The 15,113-nt window shown below is 40.2% G+C and overlaps 1 protein-coding gene across 1 annotated transcript in view; it reads left to right on the top strand.

Annotated features, from left to right (window-relative positions):
* The first annotated feature begins 8,759 nt into the window (after positions 1-8,759).
* Positions 8,760-15,113, top strand: part of ZDHHC8 (zDHHC palmitoyltransferase 8) — a 103,417-nt gene continuing 97,063 nt past the window's right edge. The window contains exon 1 of the mRNA XM_082066382.1: positions 8,760-8,969. Within this exon, the coding sequence (XP_081922508.1) occupies positions 8,866-8,969 (104 nt within the window). The 5' untranslated portion in view covers positions 8,760-8,865. The remainder of the gene's footprint in view (positions 8,970-15,113) is intronic.

Below are 15,113 nucleotides of genomic sequence, written 5' to 3'. Positions count from 1 at the left end.
CTTTAAAAGCTTATGAATACACTTGTTTCTTTGGGTGTTGAGATACATATCATCATACCTGTGGATTAACTAGGTTAACAGACTTCGCCATCAGGGAAGATTGTGATTACATACATGTTTCTTATATGGCTTCTCAAACTGTAATACAACAGACGTTTCACATTTTTTTCTGCTGTGTTCCTAAGCAGAGAACGTGCCTGTGATTCTCGAAATGCAGCAGACTTCCGGAATCAGGCGATAGAGCATTCCTGGCACGCTGTTAATGCCGTTTCATCAGACAGTGGCAATAAAGGTGGGGGAGAAAAGGTTATTATGTGAGACTTAAGATGTATTTTCCTCTTAGAAAACAAAATCCACGCCCCCCACTCAATTTGTGAATATTACGACCGTTTGACTCCAGCACAAAGTTGTTGCTGTGGTCCCAGATCTTCCATACTGACGGAAGGCAGTAGCGGCCTCTTATACTAAAGTGTATGCAAAGGAATCTTAACTGTTTGAGTACCCTACTATGAGATTCCCTGTGTCAGAATATCATGAAAGTTGTACTCAACATTTATAAGTTGTTTTATTTTCAGTACTTATGAGCTTTCATTGTTTTTCCCAATTGGAGGGGGGTTGAATTTGTCAGAAGCATGGAGGGCTGCTCTCCTTGGAGAGTGACAGTCTGATATTCGCTTTGGAACAGTTAGTGATGTACCCACTTGAGGAGTACTCTCCTTGCCAGAATGGGCAAATTGATAGGTCTCTTCCCTGCAAATGTTTTTTCTTCAGCTGGTTTTAAGTTAGTGCTAGAGAATCGGAAAATAAACTACAGTAAGCAATAAAATCCAGACTGTTTTAAACTTTGATAGATTAATTGAATTTCATGTTTAACCACTAATACAGGGATACTGTTAAGATAGCAATGGAGTTGTGTAATAGAACTGAACAGAAGTTGCTAAACTTTAAGACTGTATTATGTTAGTATTGGATAGCAAGACCTCTGTATCTTCATAAGGAGGCTCTGTAGGTAGATCAGACCCTGCAGTCTACCTGAGAAAAGAAAATATAGTTTTAAAATCTTGTATTTCTACTTAGCACTGCCTTTTGGTGCTACAATGAACTAGTCTTAAATCTGGAACTGTAATTAAGGTACTCAAAACAAAGTAATTCCTTTGGTGTTGTGCATGTTCCCCTTCAAGTACAGCAGATATCAGAAGTCTGTTAATTAACAAAGATGGTCGAAAGGCAAAATAAAATGCTCTTTAGTGTTTCTAGTTTGGAAATAACAAGACAAAGCTATTCTGAAGTACTTCACATTTGAATGTAAAAGCCAAATCTTTATCCGTGAGTCACTTGTAAATTCTCTGATCTGATAATGTCAAACAGTGTGTCTCAATTGGTAGAAATTACATTTAAAAATTCAAAATAAATTTAAATTTTCATTTAAAGGATTTGTTTTTTATTTGAAGAATTCTTACTGGGAATGCATTTTTAGCCTACAGGGGCAAAGTGATGAAGGCAGCAAAATGGATGAGTTTGATTTTCCTGTCAAACATGATACAGAAGAGGGGAGGAAATACTTTAATTACTTAATTTGTTTTAATCTTACATATTGACAAGTCATGCTTAATTTTATTACCTTCTCTTCTTCCCCTCTTTACTTATTCGTGCATGCTTAAATGATTTCAAGACTTTTCCACTCCTGTTTAGGTTAACTGATCCATGTTTACTGTTCACGGATTCCAACCATTGTTAATGCAAGTCTGGAACCCAAAGAGCCAAGTTATGAGGGGCCAGTAGGAAAAATAATTTCTCTGGATAGCATTTGGCTGAAGAAAGTCTTAGCCTTCTAAACTGAAAGATTATTAGTCAGTGTCACTTTAGAAGCCATAGGTGTAATGTTCTACAAGTTAAAAAGCAGTAAGTATTTTTTAAAGTTTATTTCAGTTAAATAAGGCTTTTTTGGTGTAATAGTAAGCTTTTTCTACATGTAACATAGACTACCAAGAAATGTCTTACTGTGTATTGAGTATTCTAGAGTTGTAGCTGATGGCGTTTTGTCTTGTCACCCCTGCCCAGGTCACCAGGTGTTCACGCTTTCCCACCATCCTCGCTGTTAACAGGGGTATTGAGATGACAGAGCTTGACTTTTCAGACAACAGAGAATCTTAATAACTTCGCTCAAAAACGGAAATAGCCCTTTGACAAAATAGTCCTTCCAGAATTTGTGGGCAGCTACTAAAATATGTCAGTTGCCTTATACTTGTTTCTGACGTGGCAATAACTTGTGTGATTTAAACACCTGAACCTGTTTGAAGGTGTTTTGTGAAAAAAAAGATAATGCAGAAACTTTTATAATTCGTTGTTTAGACACAGTACAGAAATGGACTGAATCTTTAATTTCTGTACTTCATAGGGCTGTGTTGATATTTAATTTGTCTCTAGAATTCTAGAGACAAATAGGATTCTAGGCTGTTTTGACACCTGTAGTTGAACAGCGGCTGCTTTCCTTTGTAGTCCTTGTGAGGCAAAGTGACTCCTGGCATGTTTAACTGGAGACTAAAATGATGGGGAATATAGTTAATGCATCTGGCTAGAGATTAAACTCTTTTTAAGCACTTCTAACTTCAATAACAGCATTGAGAATATGGCTGAATCTCACAGCAGGTACAAGTGAAGTTTTTAAAGAGGTGTTAATTCATTTTCAGTAAAAAATGGAAACTACAATAGGATTTGTAAAGCATTGTCAGGTGCTACAGTCTGCAATTTGTACGAATTCTGCTTTGAGTGCAGAAAGATGCTGTATAGCCAGGCTTAATAACCCAGCTTTTCTTAGTACTGATGGTTTTGTGTGCATAAAACTGGATGGGTGAGTGTCTGAGGACACCTGAATGATGAATTTAACTTAGTTAAATTTTGTTTATCAAAATCATGCTTTCTTCACGGATAGTTAAGGTCTTAAAAAATAGGGTTTTTTTTTAATATGAATTCAAAATAATTCTCCCTAAATACCATGTTAATTATTTTGAAAACTACACTAATAGTTTGGGTTTTTTCTCCAGGAGTAAGATTGTGTAACTAATACTGTATGTTCATAAATTGCAGACACCCAATTTGCAGTATTTTAACACTGTAAACAACTAGGGTTTTTTCCTGTGTAATAAGGTAGCTTGTATCAAACACAAGTTCTCTGTGATACCAAGAACTCAGAAAATTAAAAGTCATCTCAGCTCTATGCAGCCATGAGAATGTTGTGAATCTTTGTTTGATGCAACATGCTCGAGAAATAACTATGTAGAGGGCAAAAATTTGAGTCTGAATAGTTCTTCTGATTCTGTTACTGAATATCTTGGACCTTGTTTAATTTAAGCACTTGAAATACTGAGCTGATAAATGAGGGATTAATTTGTACATACACCTTTGTGATGGCAAGAACTACGCACAGGTGGAGGACAGCGGAGGTTTGCAGCTGTACCTTCTCTTTTCTCACCTGGTGTTGGTGTAGACGTGTGGCCAGGTATTTGGTTCAGAAAGCAGCCGCAGCCTGAGCAGCCCAGACCAACTGTACCAGTTGGGAGTGTGGATTTCCCAGGTGGGGAATCTGCCAGGTCCAGAGGCAGATGCCGTGTGTTACGGCTAATGACCAGTGACACCGAACTCCAGCTTCCCGCAACAGAAATGCTGTGCCTTGTGCTGATTCACCTCTTGATGCTTTCCTTAGAATAACCAAACAAAAAAAGTTTAATGTTACTAGAAACTTTAAAGACAAGAGTGTCTGATTCGGAGTTCAGAAAGCAATCTGATACCTTATTAATGAATTGCAACTATTTGTGTAGAAATGGAAACTGTGCGGGAGATAACACTATAAACTACTTCTTTTTGTCAACTGTACAGGTTGCCATCAGCTTTCAATGCCAAGTACTTAAACAGCAGTGTGATTATTTAAAACAAACCCAAACTTCCCTCTGATTAAGTCTGTGTACCTGTCTTTTATGCCCTTCTGCTCCCAGTACATCTGTCTGTCCTCTACACCTGTCTGGGCTGTTCCAGCTTGTTTCTAGCAAGCCGTATTTTCTAAGCTGTCTATGGCAAAGTAGTGTCTTAATTTTGATTAGCCAAATGGATTTCAAAGTGTTCTTAAACGGCTGAGGTCTTGTCTATGTATAAACTTGACCTAGTTTAGTGAAATGACGTTTGTATAAAGGGTTTTTAAAAATTTTTGCTTTTATGATCATTTATTTAGGATTTACTTGAAAGGTCTTCCTAATCAGATTTAGCTAGAATTACTCTTTAAAATAGCAATAAGAGGAATTACCGGTCTTTTGCTAACCTGAACTAAATCTCTACCAATGCATCATTTGCAGAGTCAGGAGATAACAAAAACTAGCTGCAGCAGACCAGAATTATTTTGCTCAATGAAGAAAAGTTTGAAGTAGCCGTAGAGTGGATTGTGCATCCAAGTGAATTCTCGGATTCTAGTTCATGTGAAAACAAGGTGCCCTGTCAAGTAAGCAGCTTGTACAATTATATAATAAGGTAATAATTTTTAAAGTTGTGAAAACTGACAAGCACAGCAGCAAAAAATCCCTACTTATATTTAAGAGTTGAACAGTTATTAGTATCTACAGCTATGCATCAGATTTATGATCACTGGTGTATATTTCCAATATGTAAATTTAAGTATGGAATTTTTGTCCACTTCAGTCACAATAGATATTAACCACTGACTTTGAGACGTGTTCATATTTGAAAGACTTGTGTAACTCATTTGCTACAGTATCCTAGTGAAATTGCAACTTAGGTTAGATCCTTAAATAAACTACATTTGTAGAAATACTTGTGAAGCTAGGGTTTGTGGGGTGTAGTTTGTCTCTTATGTTATTAACCAATATAATTACAAATGTTTTAATTACAAACTAGGTGCTAGCACAATTCTGGATTAGATGCTACATACACCAAACTTTTTGTGGAAAGTATCTGACTACTCCAAGTACTTAATGAACTTCAGAGTCTTAAACTTACTTTCAAGTTTCAAGCTTGAGAAGTTCAGCTTGTTCTTGTTCATCATGCTTGACTCTACAAATTTACATCAGCTGATTCATCATATTGTGGGTATTAACTGTTGTATCAAGATGTGCAATTTACTTAGGAGTTAACAAAGAAGCTGATGGTGTCACAAGTTCTCGCCTGTTCGTGTTGTGCTGGCTGTCCTCATTTCAAGTACGTAATGTATAGTTTTCTAATGCTGTTTCTCCATAAAAGCAGTAGTTATGTAAATATCAAAAAAGATGGATTAGACATGAAAATGACTGAATATTTTGAATTCTTTGGAGAATATTTCTCAAGACTATTCTACTAGATATAATTAAAGTTACATTGCTTCCTATAAGTAGTGCTTATCAGTTTTAATATCTTGTTTGTTGGTACATGAATCACTGTTGGCTTTCTGAGTTTCAGTAGCATCATTTAGAGTGATATTCTGTCCTAGAGGAGGAGAATTACACTTTATTAATGGTTTTCAACAGGATGGTTGGTGAATCTTCAAAACTATTGAGGCCTACATTATTTTAATGTAAGTACTTCCTTGTGGGAGTAGTTTAGGAATTAGTCTGTAGGTAAAGTAATCATAATAAATGCAACTTGACATGCCCCATCACTGCAGTTAGGAAACACGTTACATGAATTCTGTTCTAAACAAATGCTATCCATGAAAAATAACTTTTGGAAGAATCTAGGAAATTATGTGGGATATCTCTTTAGGTACTGAAAAGTCATTATTAGGAAATAATTTCTTGATATATCTAGTAACAAACTTGAACAACTAAATGAAAATTGTCATATTAAAGTTCCAGTGGGAAACTTAGTAGGCCTGGCTTGTACCCAGAGCTGCCTCGCCTTGCCTGGACTTTTTGCCAGGACTGTGCTGCGTGTGATCCAGATGTTCTCTGTGTGAGCACTGCAAGTTGGAGGGAAAAACAGCTTTTACTGAACACCCAGCTGCTGATCCTTCAGGGACCCTGAACAGTTTGTAGGTCACTGGTACTACATGAGCTGGCAAGTGCATTTATTGTAGTAAGAAAATCCAGTAGGAAGAGTAGAATTATTTATTCTGGTCATTGTTTAATGACAACAGCTAATACAACCTAGGAGGTAAACTGCCCAAGTGACCAATAAAATATTCCAGGGATTTTCACGATTCCCACGTGTGCAAATTAAAAGAATTTTCTAAATCATGCAGCTAAGATTTCCAGGTAATGGTAGTGCCATGATTTTGCATGAAAATTGCCTGGCAATCAAGATTTCTTGATGCTTGCTCTGAGTCTCCTTGCATCTTACCAGCTCTGCAAATGGTAGCCTGGCAAGTGGCTCCAACACAGCTTCTGTGGTTGGCCCTTTTTTTGGGGTAAAACCTCAGTAAAATCTTGCAAAAAGACATGCAATTACTAGCTATACTCTGCCAGATTATTTTTAGATTGTTCTTTGTAGCTGTATTAGTTCGGGTAGTCATTAAACCTTTTCCTAACTCATGCCGCCATTGCTGTTTGTCTCAGTACTGCTGAAATCTTCTGGCACACTGATCAGGTAGTGTGAATCCAGAAACTACAGTTCTTGAAATAAAGGTGTTCGGGAGAGCAACTCTGAGATGCTTGCTCTACTTTAGGCAAGTCCTCCTCAGACGTCCTTACTGTTTGAATGGCAAAGTCGTCTCATACTTGCCTGTTACTAGTGAGACTGCGTGTTGCACAGCAGTGCTGCATGCTGTCTTGAAAACAGACTGTTCTTGAGAACTCGACTGTTAGTGGGAAGGAAATGAGTGAACTAGGCGAATGGTTGGACAGCAGATTACAGAAATTTCCTGCTTTCTGACAGGTAATCTGCAATGTGCAGCAGGAAAAAAAATCTCAAAACAATTCCGTGTAACACCGTAGCCTTGTACCGTGGAAATGCTGCTTCTGCGTGACTGCACTGGTGCACAGCAAAACTATCTTGATCCACAGGATGACTGTGCAGCACTGACCAGGGTGCCAAGCTAACTCATGAACTGCATGTGTTACGTGTGCTCCTAAAACTGATCTGCCGGCTTAGTTTTGTTGAAAAGGAATCCATTACGTACTTCGAGACCACGCAGCAATATGCATCAAGCCATGGTAAGTGATGGTGGTTGAGAGATTTGCACCCAAAGTGCACTTTTGATCCAACTCAATAATGCTAATGTAGATGTGCTGAAGGCTTCCAGATCAGTACACGGAGACTGGTTCTGTGTAAAGTTGTTGACCTTTAGATTAGTTACAAGGACTTTAAGAATCATTTATTTCAATAAGCTGGCATGACAGGGAGTAGGAAGCATAGGAAACATTCAGTGTCCCCCAAGCCTTAAAAAATTTAGTGGTTGTTACTCTTCCTCAAAAGCCTAAGAGCTGGAGTTCATTTCAAGGTACCTTTAGGCCGTTTTTGATAAAATCTAATGCTTTCTAAGTTGTTCTCGGAGGGTTAGAGAATATTCTCTCTCTTTTTTACCCTTCCCCTCTGTTTGGAGGGTAGCAGTTGTTAGCAAAAGCTGGGATTTCACATAACGATATGCCTTCAGGCTGGAACTTGCTGGATTTGCTTATATTAAAGCTGATGCTCACGATTTTATTGCAAACTGCAAAGCTAAGGAGCCTCACTTGCTTTTTTGCTGGGTTTTACTTGTTCTGTTTTTAATACCTCTAGGGCTGTGGAGCTCACCTAGTCTCTTAAATGGGAAATGATGCCTTTTCAGAACAGAACTAGAGTATATACCTTCTAAGGCAAGCTTACTTTTCAGAACATCCAACAGAAGCTGCAGAGATGTGGCTTTGCTGTCTTACACAGTGGTTACTTAATTTGCGTGTTGGCAGCTGCAAATCAAATAGGGGATTAGCTGGGAAAGAAAGGAGTGAGGGAGCAAACTGCAGCTCCTGGTTGATTCCTGAACTTCCACATGGCCTTGAACCCTCCCTCCCTCCCTCCCTCTGCGGGTTTAGTTCAGACTGGGAAGAGCTGCTGGGTGCTGCCCCCTGAACTGGAACAGAGCAGCAATTCACCCGGTGCTCCTCTGAAAGCTCATCTGGTGAACTAGCTGCTGTTACCTTAAATTACCTCTTATTTCTGCCTGCTGATGCTAAAGGATGGATTTAAAAAGAACAGAGAGCAGTGTAATTCCAGTGATGTGTGCACTCAGTTATTAATCTTAGAACTAGTTAAATTCGGCAGACTGCAGCAGTTCCCTTAATACTGTGAATCGGGGTTTAGTTGAATGAAATGCCGTGTTTTATTCACGGAGCTAGCAGTGCACAATCTGTGTCCACCCGGCCCGGTTCTGTATGTGCCGCAGGCCCTGCGCCCGCACCCCCGGCTCCGAAGGACCCTCCCGGGCGGCCCGGCCGCGTTCCGCGGGGGCTGCAGCACTTGCAGAGCCCAGATTTTGCAGGCAAGCTCTGGAGCGCTGTTGTAGAGCGAACCGTGAAAAAAGCGTTAATGACCCATTATTGTAGAGCTCAAGAAGTAGTGTGGTTTGGGTTTTTTTTCCCCGCTAAGGAGGAGAGGATCGCTCCGCCCTGTCCGCCGGGGCCGCCGCCGCGGTCGGGTCGGTCCCGCCGCCCCCGGAGCTCCGCCCGGCCCCGCCCGCCGCTCCGCGCCCCGCTCTCCCCGCAGCGCTACCTTAAGGGGCTGGTTGACATCAGCCGAGCGGGGCGGGCGGTGTGGGTGGGATTTCCTGTGCTGGAGGTCAGCTGCCGCTGCCCGGCCCTCTCCCGTCCCTCCCTGCCGCCCGGTCCCGCTCTCCCCGCGCCGGAGGGTCCCCGCATCCTCCCGGCTCCCTCCTCTCGGGTTGGATTTACATAGTGATGTGTAAACTACAGGATGCCCAGCAGCACTGGCAAGAGGTTTAAACCTACTAAATACATCCCTGTCTCCACAGCAGCTGCCTTATTAGTGGGTTCGACTACTTTATTTTTTGTTTTCACGTAAGTACCGCTCTGGCGGAGGGGGCCCGGGCGGGGGGAGGCGGCGGGGCTGTCAGCTCCCCCAGGCCCTGCCGCTGCTGGTCCTGCTCCCCGCCCGCCTCCTGCCAGCCCTTCCCGGCTTTGCTTTGCAGAGGCTTCTTATCTCTCCGTATCGTAAAATGTGTCTGACAGTCAGATCCACCATTTCATGGCACCCAAACCCTATCAGGCTCCTGCAGCTGCCGGCTGGGGACATCAAAGATGCCAATTAACCGCAGCCCCGCGCTCTGTGCAAGCAGGGCTGGGGTACGGGAGAGAAATGCATCTCCAGCCACAGCCGCCCTGCTGCCGGCAGCCGCGAATCCAGCCTGTTTTCTCTGCCCGGAGTCTCCTCTGGTTCAGGAGGCAGAGCTGGCCTTTTCCATGAGTCTCTCGTGTTTTGGGGCTTATCTGGCAGAGCCGTATGAAGTGGAAGGAATCATATTCTAAGCATTACGGATTCTACATATCTTTATGTAACTGTCCCTAAAAGGCTGAGGATCTAATGATCAAATTGAGATTTGCTTTAAGGAGGGAGGGGGAAACTTTTTCCTCCCCTCCCTGTTTCCTCTTCTCTCATTCCTTTCTCCCTTAAAAGCAAAATTGAGCTCTGGCGGTTGGCTTGCAGATCTCCTGTAGTTATATTAATATGTGAGTGGTGTAGTGCTTTAGCTTTCTGTTTCCTCTCCTTTTATATCAACTTGAGTTATGCAGCTTGCTAACCCTTCCTATGCTGGGGTAACGGCAGCTTCCCTGCAGAGGTGCTGGTGGGATTTTGAGAGAGATGCCACAAAACGGCTCCGAAATGAGCTTTGAATAAGCTGCTTTTTGGGAAGGTGAAAAGATTGCTATTGGATGTCAAGATTTATTGATTCACTTATTTTGAAACTCTTTTCCTTATTCTCCCATTGCTATTTTTGACGGAGCTCAATGAAGCTGTTAGAAGCAGAAGGGTGTATAACAGTGGGAGTATGTGTCTATGTCTTTATCCTTCTTGGCTTGGCTGTGGTATTCTCGACGTTTCAAAATGCTGATTACTGCTATGGTGCTCTTAATGGAGGATTTCGGAATAAAATGCAAATGTTTTGTCTAACAGTTTCTTAAATCAGAACACGTTTTGACACTGAGTTCCGCTCTTGACTTAATGTGACTCAATTTCTTGTTGCTTTTTCTAATGCATTTGATGTGAACAACTGGTAAATCCTTTCAGGATCTTATACTGTTTCAGCCCTTGAACTGGTACAAGTATAAGCCCATCATTCATCATTTGGGCATCTGATTATAGCTTGGCGCTCGCAGGCAAACGCAAGACAGAAGTTGGCTTCTGTGGTGAACTTGGTTGTCACTGGTGTTGTGAATATTTTTTAAATGCTTTCATAATCAAAAAAAGGGCTCTTAATGCTGGCATTTACTTTTCCTGCATCTTGAGAAATGGATGTATGCGAAGGTTGTTTTGGAAGCTGTATGTTTGTTTTCACATGATACTTCCAATGTAGAGCTACAAATTGCTTGGTGATCTAAGACTTTCCTGGTAACACAGTTGTTGTTGAAACATCATTTTGGCAGCAGGACATCAACTGAGATGTTCATTTTAGAACTTGTTACTGAATGGAAGAAGCAATTTGCTTTAGTCTATTACTGTATTTCAAACTTAATTCTGCTCCCTCTTTTATCTGTGAATAATTACATGCAAAATGAAGTATTTTAGGATCTCTCCATATTGTAACTTGGCCTGTGCGTGTTGAAGTGTTAGTAAACTTTTGAGGACTGTCCCAGACATACGTTCCTGGCTGCTGCCAAGTCTTGCATGTATTAAAAGTAACACATAATTGAGCAACTGTTGTCAGGCAGTATCTGAAGCCCTGTCCATTCAGAAATACTCAGATACATTTGTATGGAATTGCTGTTGTGTTTTTCTTTTTTATCCTGGGCAGTTTTAGTAAAATCTTTGTCTTGGAGTCAAATCAAGTAGTGTGCATGAGATTGGTGTCTTTTGCGTGGTGGTGGGCTTCCTTCCCCTTGCCTGAGCAGCTCCGTTTTTTCTCTTTTTCCACAGGCAGGGTTTTGTGTCCTGAAGATCTTTTTGTTGTGATATGTTACTCAAGGCAGAGATAGACCTGAATTTTCAGGGGTATTGATTTGCACCATTCATTTGATGTTAGATAGACCTCTGAAATGCAGCTGTTGAAACACTGGCTGAAAATTCTTTAAGCACTGGTGTTGGTACAAATCCATGCTTGCTTGTCATAGCACAAGAACTTAATCAGATGAAGATGTACATGTGTTTATTAATTGTTCATTTGTGTCATTAAGCTCTAAGGCTGCTGTGTCTGTTAATGAACTAACCAGTGCATATATACATGAAACTGATGATGGATTGGACTCAGATACCAAATTCTGGGTGCAGATCAGCTCATTGGGGCATCAGGGACTCAAGCAACCTCAGTGTGGTGGGACTGGATAATGGATGTTAGTTATTATGTATGTGGAAAAAATTATTAATAACTTTTTTTAACCACTTAATAGAAAAAAACCATCCTGTTAGGGTATGCAAACATTTCTGAGTAACGCGCATGAAGAACAGAGGCTCTGACTCTGCTTTCTCCCTAGACGTGTTTGTGGGCTCAAGCCACACGTTATGAGCATCTTCTGCCAGATAAAAAGCTCTTTGAACTTGAAGGCCAGGGTTAGCTTTTTAGCAATGTGGTCTTTATCTTTTAGCTTTCATACAAACACTTTTGCTAAACACCAGAAGATAAAGAATGTTTGAAATACACAGTATCTGCTATTGGTTCATGGTGGTGATGATCAGTGGTACTCTTTAATTTGGAAAAATTGCATTAGAGAGTCTCCTTTATTCTATTTTTCCTCAGCTGATTATTTAGGATTCACTATATTGCTGTTATATTCCTTCTGGTTTTAGTAGGGGGAATTAAACTATTTAGCTATCAAGATTATTGCCTGGAAAGGCAACAAAATATTGCAGTTGTATTATCAGAGGCTTTTAGCTCTCCATGTGTGTTCCTTGAATAATAAATACAAGCATGTGAGTGGGTGGTCTAATTTGTCACAGTAGGAGAGTAAACAAGCATTAAGTCTAAGCATTATGAAGGAACATATCAATAATGTTATATATAATGATTAGGTTAATTTACTTATATGAACAAATCCAACGGCATAATGAAGGAAGAAACAATTCTTATTAACGTTGCAAGAACCCAGAGTGATTCAGTTGTAGCGCACCTGAATTTATTTCTACCAAAACCTTTTTTCATCTTTATATTTCTCATAGGGCTTTGTGTTAGAGCAATGACAATTCCAGTGGAGTCTGGGCTCTAATGCCTCAGACAACTGACTGCTGTGATTTAAACCATGGTGTGGTCACGCAAAGACCCTGAGTTCTGAGAACATCCCACCTTCTTTTAGATTGCATAACTTCAGTGTTAGACAATGCAGCTCAGTTGTCAGTAAGTGTAATTCCGTAAAACATAACATTACCTAATGAAATGTTACAGCTGGACTCTAAGATCTTAAAGGTTCTTCTCCAACCTAAATGATTCTATGATTTTTCTAGAGATAATAGTTCTCTTCACCTGCCTCAATTGCACTACATACTGTGGCTTTCAGTGCTAAGAACCTCTGAGTTAGTTCAGCAGCATCTGGACACAGCAAGCTAAAACAAACGGCTTTAAGGAAAAACTGTGGCTCCTTTTAGTGAGGAGAAAAAATACTCTTCATTTTTTAATGTATATTGTAGACTAGAAATTTCTGTTAAAATACCCGTTTTCAGACTGTGTTTTCCATAGCAGTCAGTCACTTGAGCATCTTTGAGGTATGGCAGAAAGATGTCATTCATAGCAAAGATCCAGGTGGCACTGCTTCTTTGATGTAATGGTAGTAACGCCGCTGCATATTGTTCCCTTAAATGGGGTAATAGAATAGATTCTTCTCTGAGTGAAGTGGAAGCAAAAGGCAGGCAAAAACTCATTCAGCCAATACTGAAAATGAGACTTCAACTTTGTTCTTAGAATTCCTAATGGGAGGTAATCATAGATTTACACCCCAGACACATGCAGTTGGCACTCTAATGCAGTCTGCAACACGGGGATTTCATATCAATAACCCTCAGAAAACAACTGGGGAGTGGTAAATTGGTGCAAAAGAGCAACTGAAGTCGAAGTCGCAGTAGGGATGGAAAGAAAATAGAGAAATAGCCTATACCTTTGCTATTGAGATGATGGAAGGAGTATTGGGGAGGAATGGCTGGTAAACTGAACTCAGTAGCAGGGCTGGTGGGTTTACCTGAGCGAGGAGGAGAGCTGGGCTTCACTCATGAACGTTTAAACAAAATCTGATATTTCCCCCGCCATTTGTATATCATCTCACTGTATTTCATGAACTGGAAAGACTCAGCATTTCTGCAATGGCTTGAACATACGCATTAGCTGTATATTAATTCAGATGCATTTACATTATGATATATACACTTCTTAAATCTTAAGAACACCTCCCTGCCCCCAGTTATATGATCCTACACTGGAATAGCTCTAATAAATATATAATAGCATTTTAAAGTTCACAAATACGGTAGGCTCTCCGTGTGGTAGTTAATGGAAGCATAATTATATGTGTACCTAAAATTCTTGAACTATGTATTAAATCTTATCCTCCAATGGCTTGTAAGTGTTCATAGATCAAAAGAGAGGAAAGCATCATCTGCTTTTTCAACTTGGGTTTGTTCAGTCACTAGCAAAGGTCAAGCTAATAGAAGATTATCTTTGCTTTAGTGAATATGATTTGTATCCAAAGATGTTTCTCTTACCTAAACTATTTTAAGGACTTCAGTGAACTCCAGTTCCAGATGTTCACTTCTGCCAGTTCAGTGTTCTGATTTCAGTCAGAACAAATGATCAAATGTGATTTTAATTGCTGAATTGATAAGGGACCAGCTTCACAAAGTATGCATTCACTGACAGCCATGCAGATGACACTATATGGAGGGAAAATGTGTGCAAAAAGTGTGTAGCAGTTCAATCAGGTGAATTTCAAAATAGACTTGACAAACAAACACTGATTTCAAGTAGTGCAGTTTAGCCTCCTGAGTTATCTTAACATTTTCCATCTTAAATGCCTCTTTAATGGCAGGTTCTCCCTGTCCACTCTACTTGCGATCCTGATAAGGTGAGACTTGCCAGGTTGACCTGGGTCATCTCAGTTGTCATGTCTGTCAGCTTCTGAAAAATATTTATTCTTGTTATGACAAAGAAATGTCATTTTAAGCTGTGGAAATTTCATCTTGGTATATAATTTTTGTAAAGAGAAAGAGAATCTAGACAAACATGTCGTGCAAGATAAGAAGACAGGTAATCTCAACAGGAAAGTCCATTTAACTCAAGTGTGAAAAGTCTTTTTTTTCCCCACTGGAGGACAGCTCAGTTTTACTGTTTTTAACCAGTTGATTCTATCATTTTTGCTTCCAAGGGGACCGGTAAAGCTGTCAATATAGGACACTTCTGAAAGCTATCGAAATTCATTCATTTAGGAAAAAAAAACCCCAATGTTTATTATCAACAGAAATATTTGTTCTTCCTGTATCTTGGGAGAGGGAAAAGGAGAATCATCGTTGTTGATGGTAGTAAATATAGACATCTCCAGCTGCGGGCTGCACAGATATCCGCATGCAGCCCTCAGTGGTGTTTCACCACTCACTGTAGATGTAATTTTAAAGGCAAAAGAGCTAATGCAGTGGAAGTTATTCCTGTTCATGGGCCATCCACAGCTGGACTCAGTGTGTGACTTCTGCCAGTAGCAATCTCCTGGTTTTCCTAATGAGGAAATTAAGGATGTATGGAAATAGGAATGAGAGTGTCTCAATTAGATCAGGCTGGACCTCTCAGCCTTGGCACATGAATATACAAGCAACTTTTCTATTTTTGCTTAAGATGCTAATTTAAAAACTGTCCAAGTTTGTCCAAGTATGCCACACATGTATCCTTTTATAAATAGAAGCAGTCCCTCCAAAACTGTTCAAACAACATGGGAACTCAATTGGTTTGTTAATAGCATGAACTAAGGGATGCTACTGTTCAAAACAAATACATTGAGAGCCAGATACACTTGGTGACC

Source organism: Streptopelia decaocto, assembly GCF_964273445.1.
Source record: "Streptopelia decaocto genome assembly, chromosome: 15".
In the NCBI taxonomy this organism is placed as follows: Eukaryota; Metazoa; Chordata; class Aves; order Columbiformes; family Columbidae; genus Streptopelia; species Streptopelia decaocto.
Note: the sequence above shows the minus strand (reverse complement) of the source record. Positions and strands in the feature narration are given on the sequence as shown.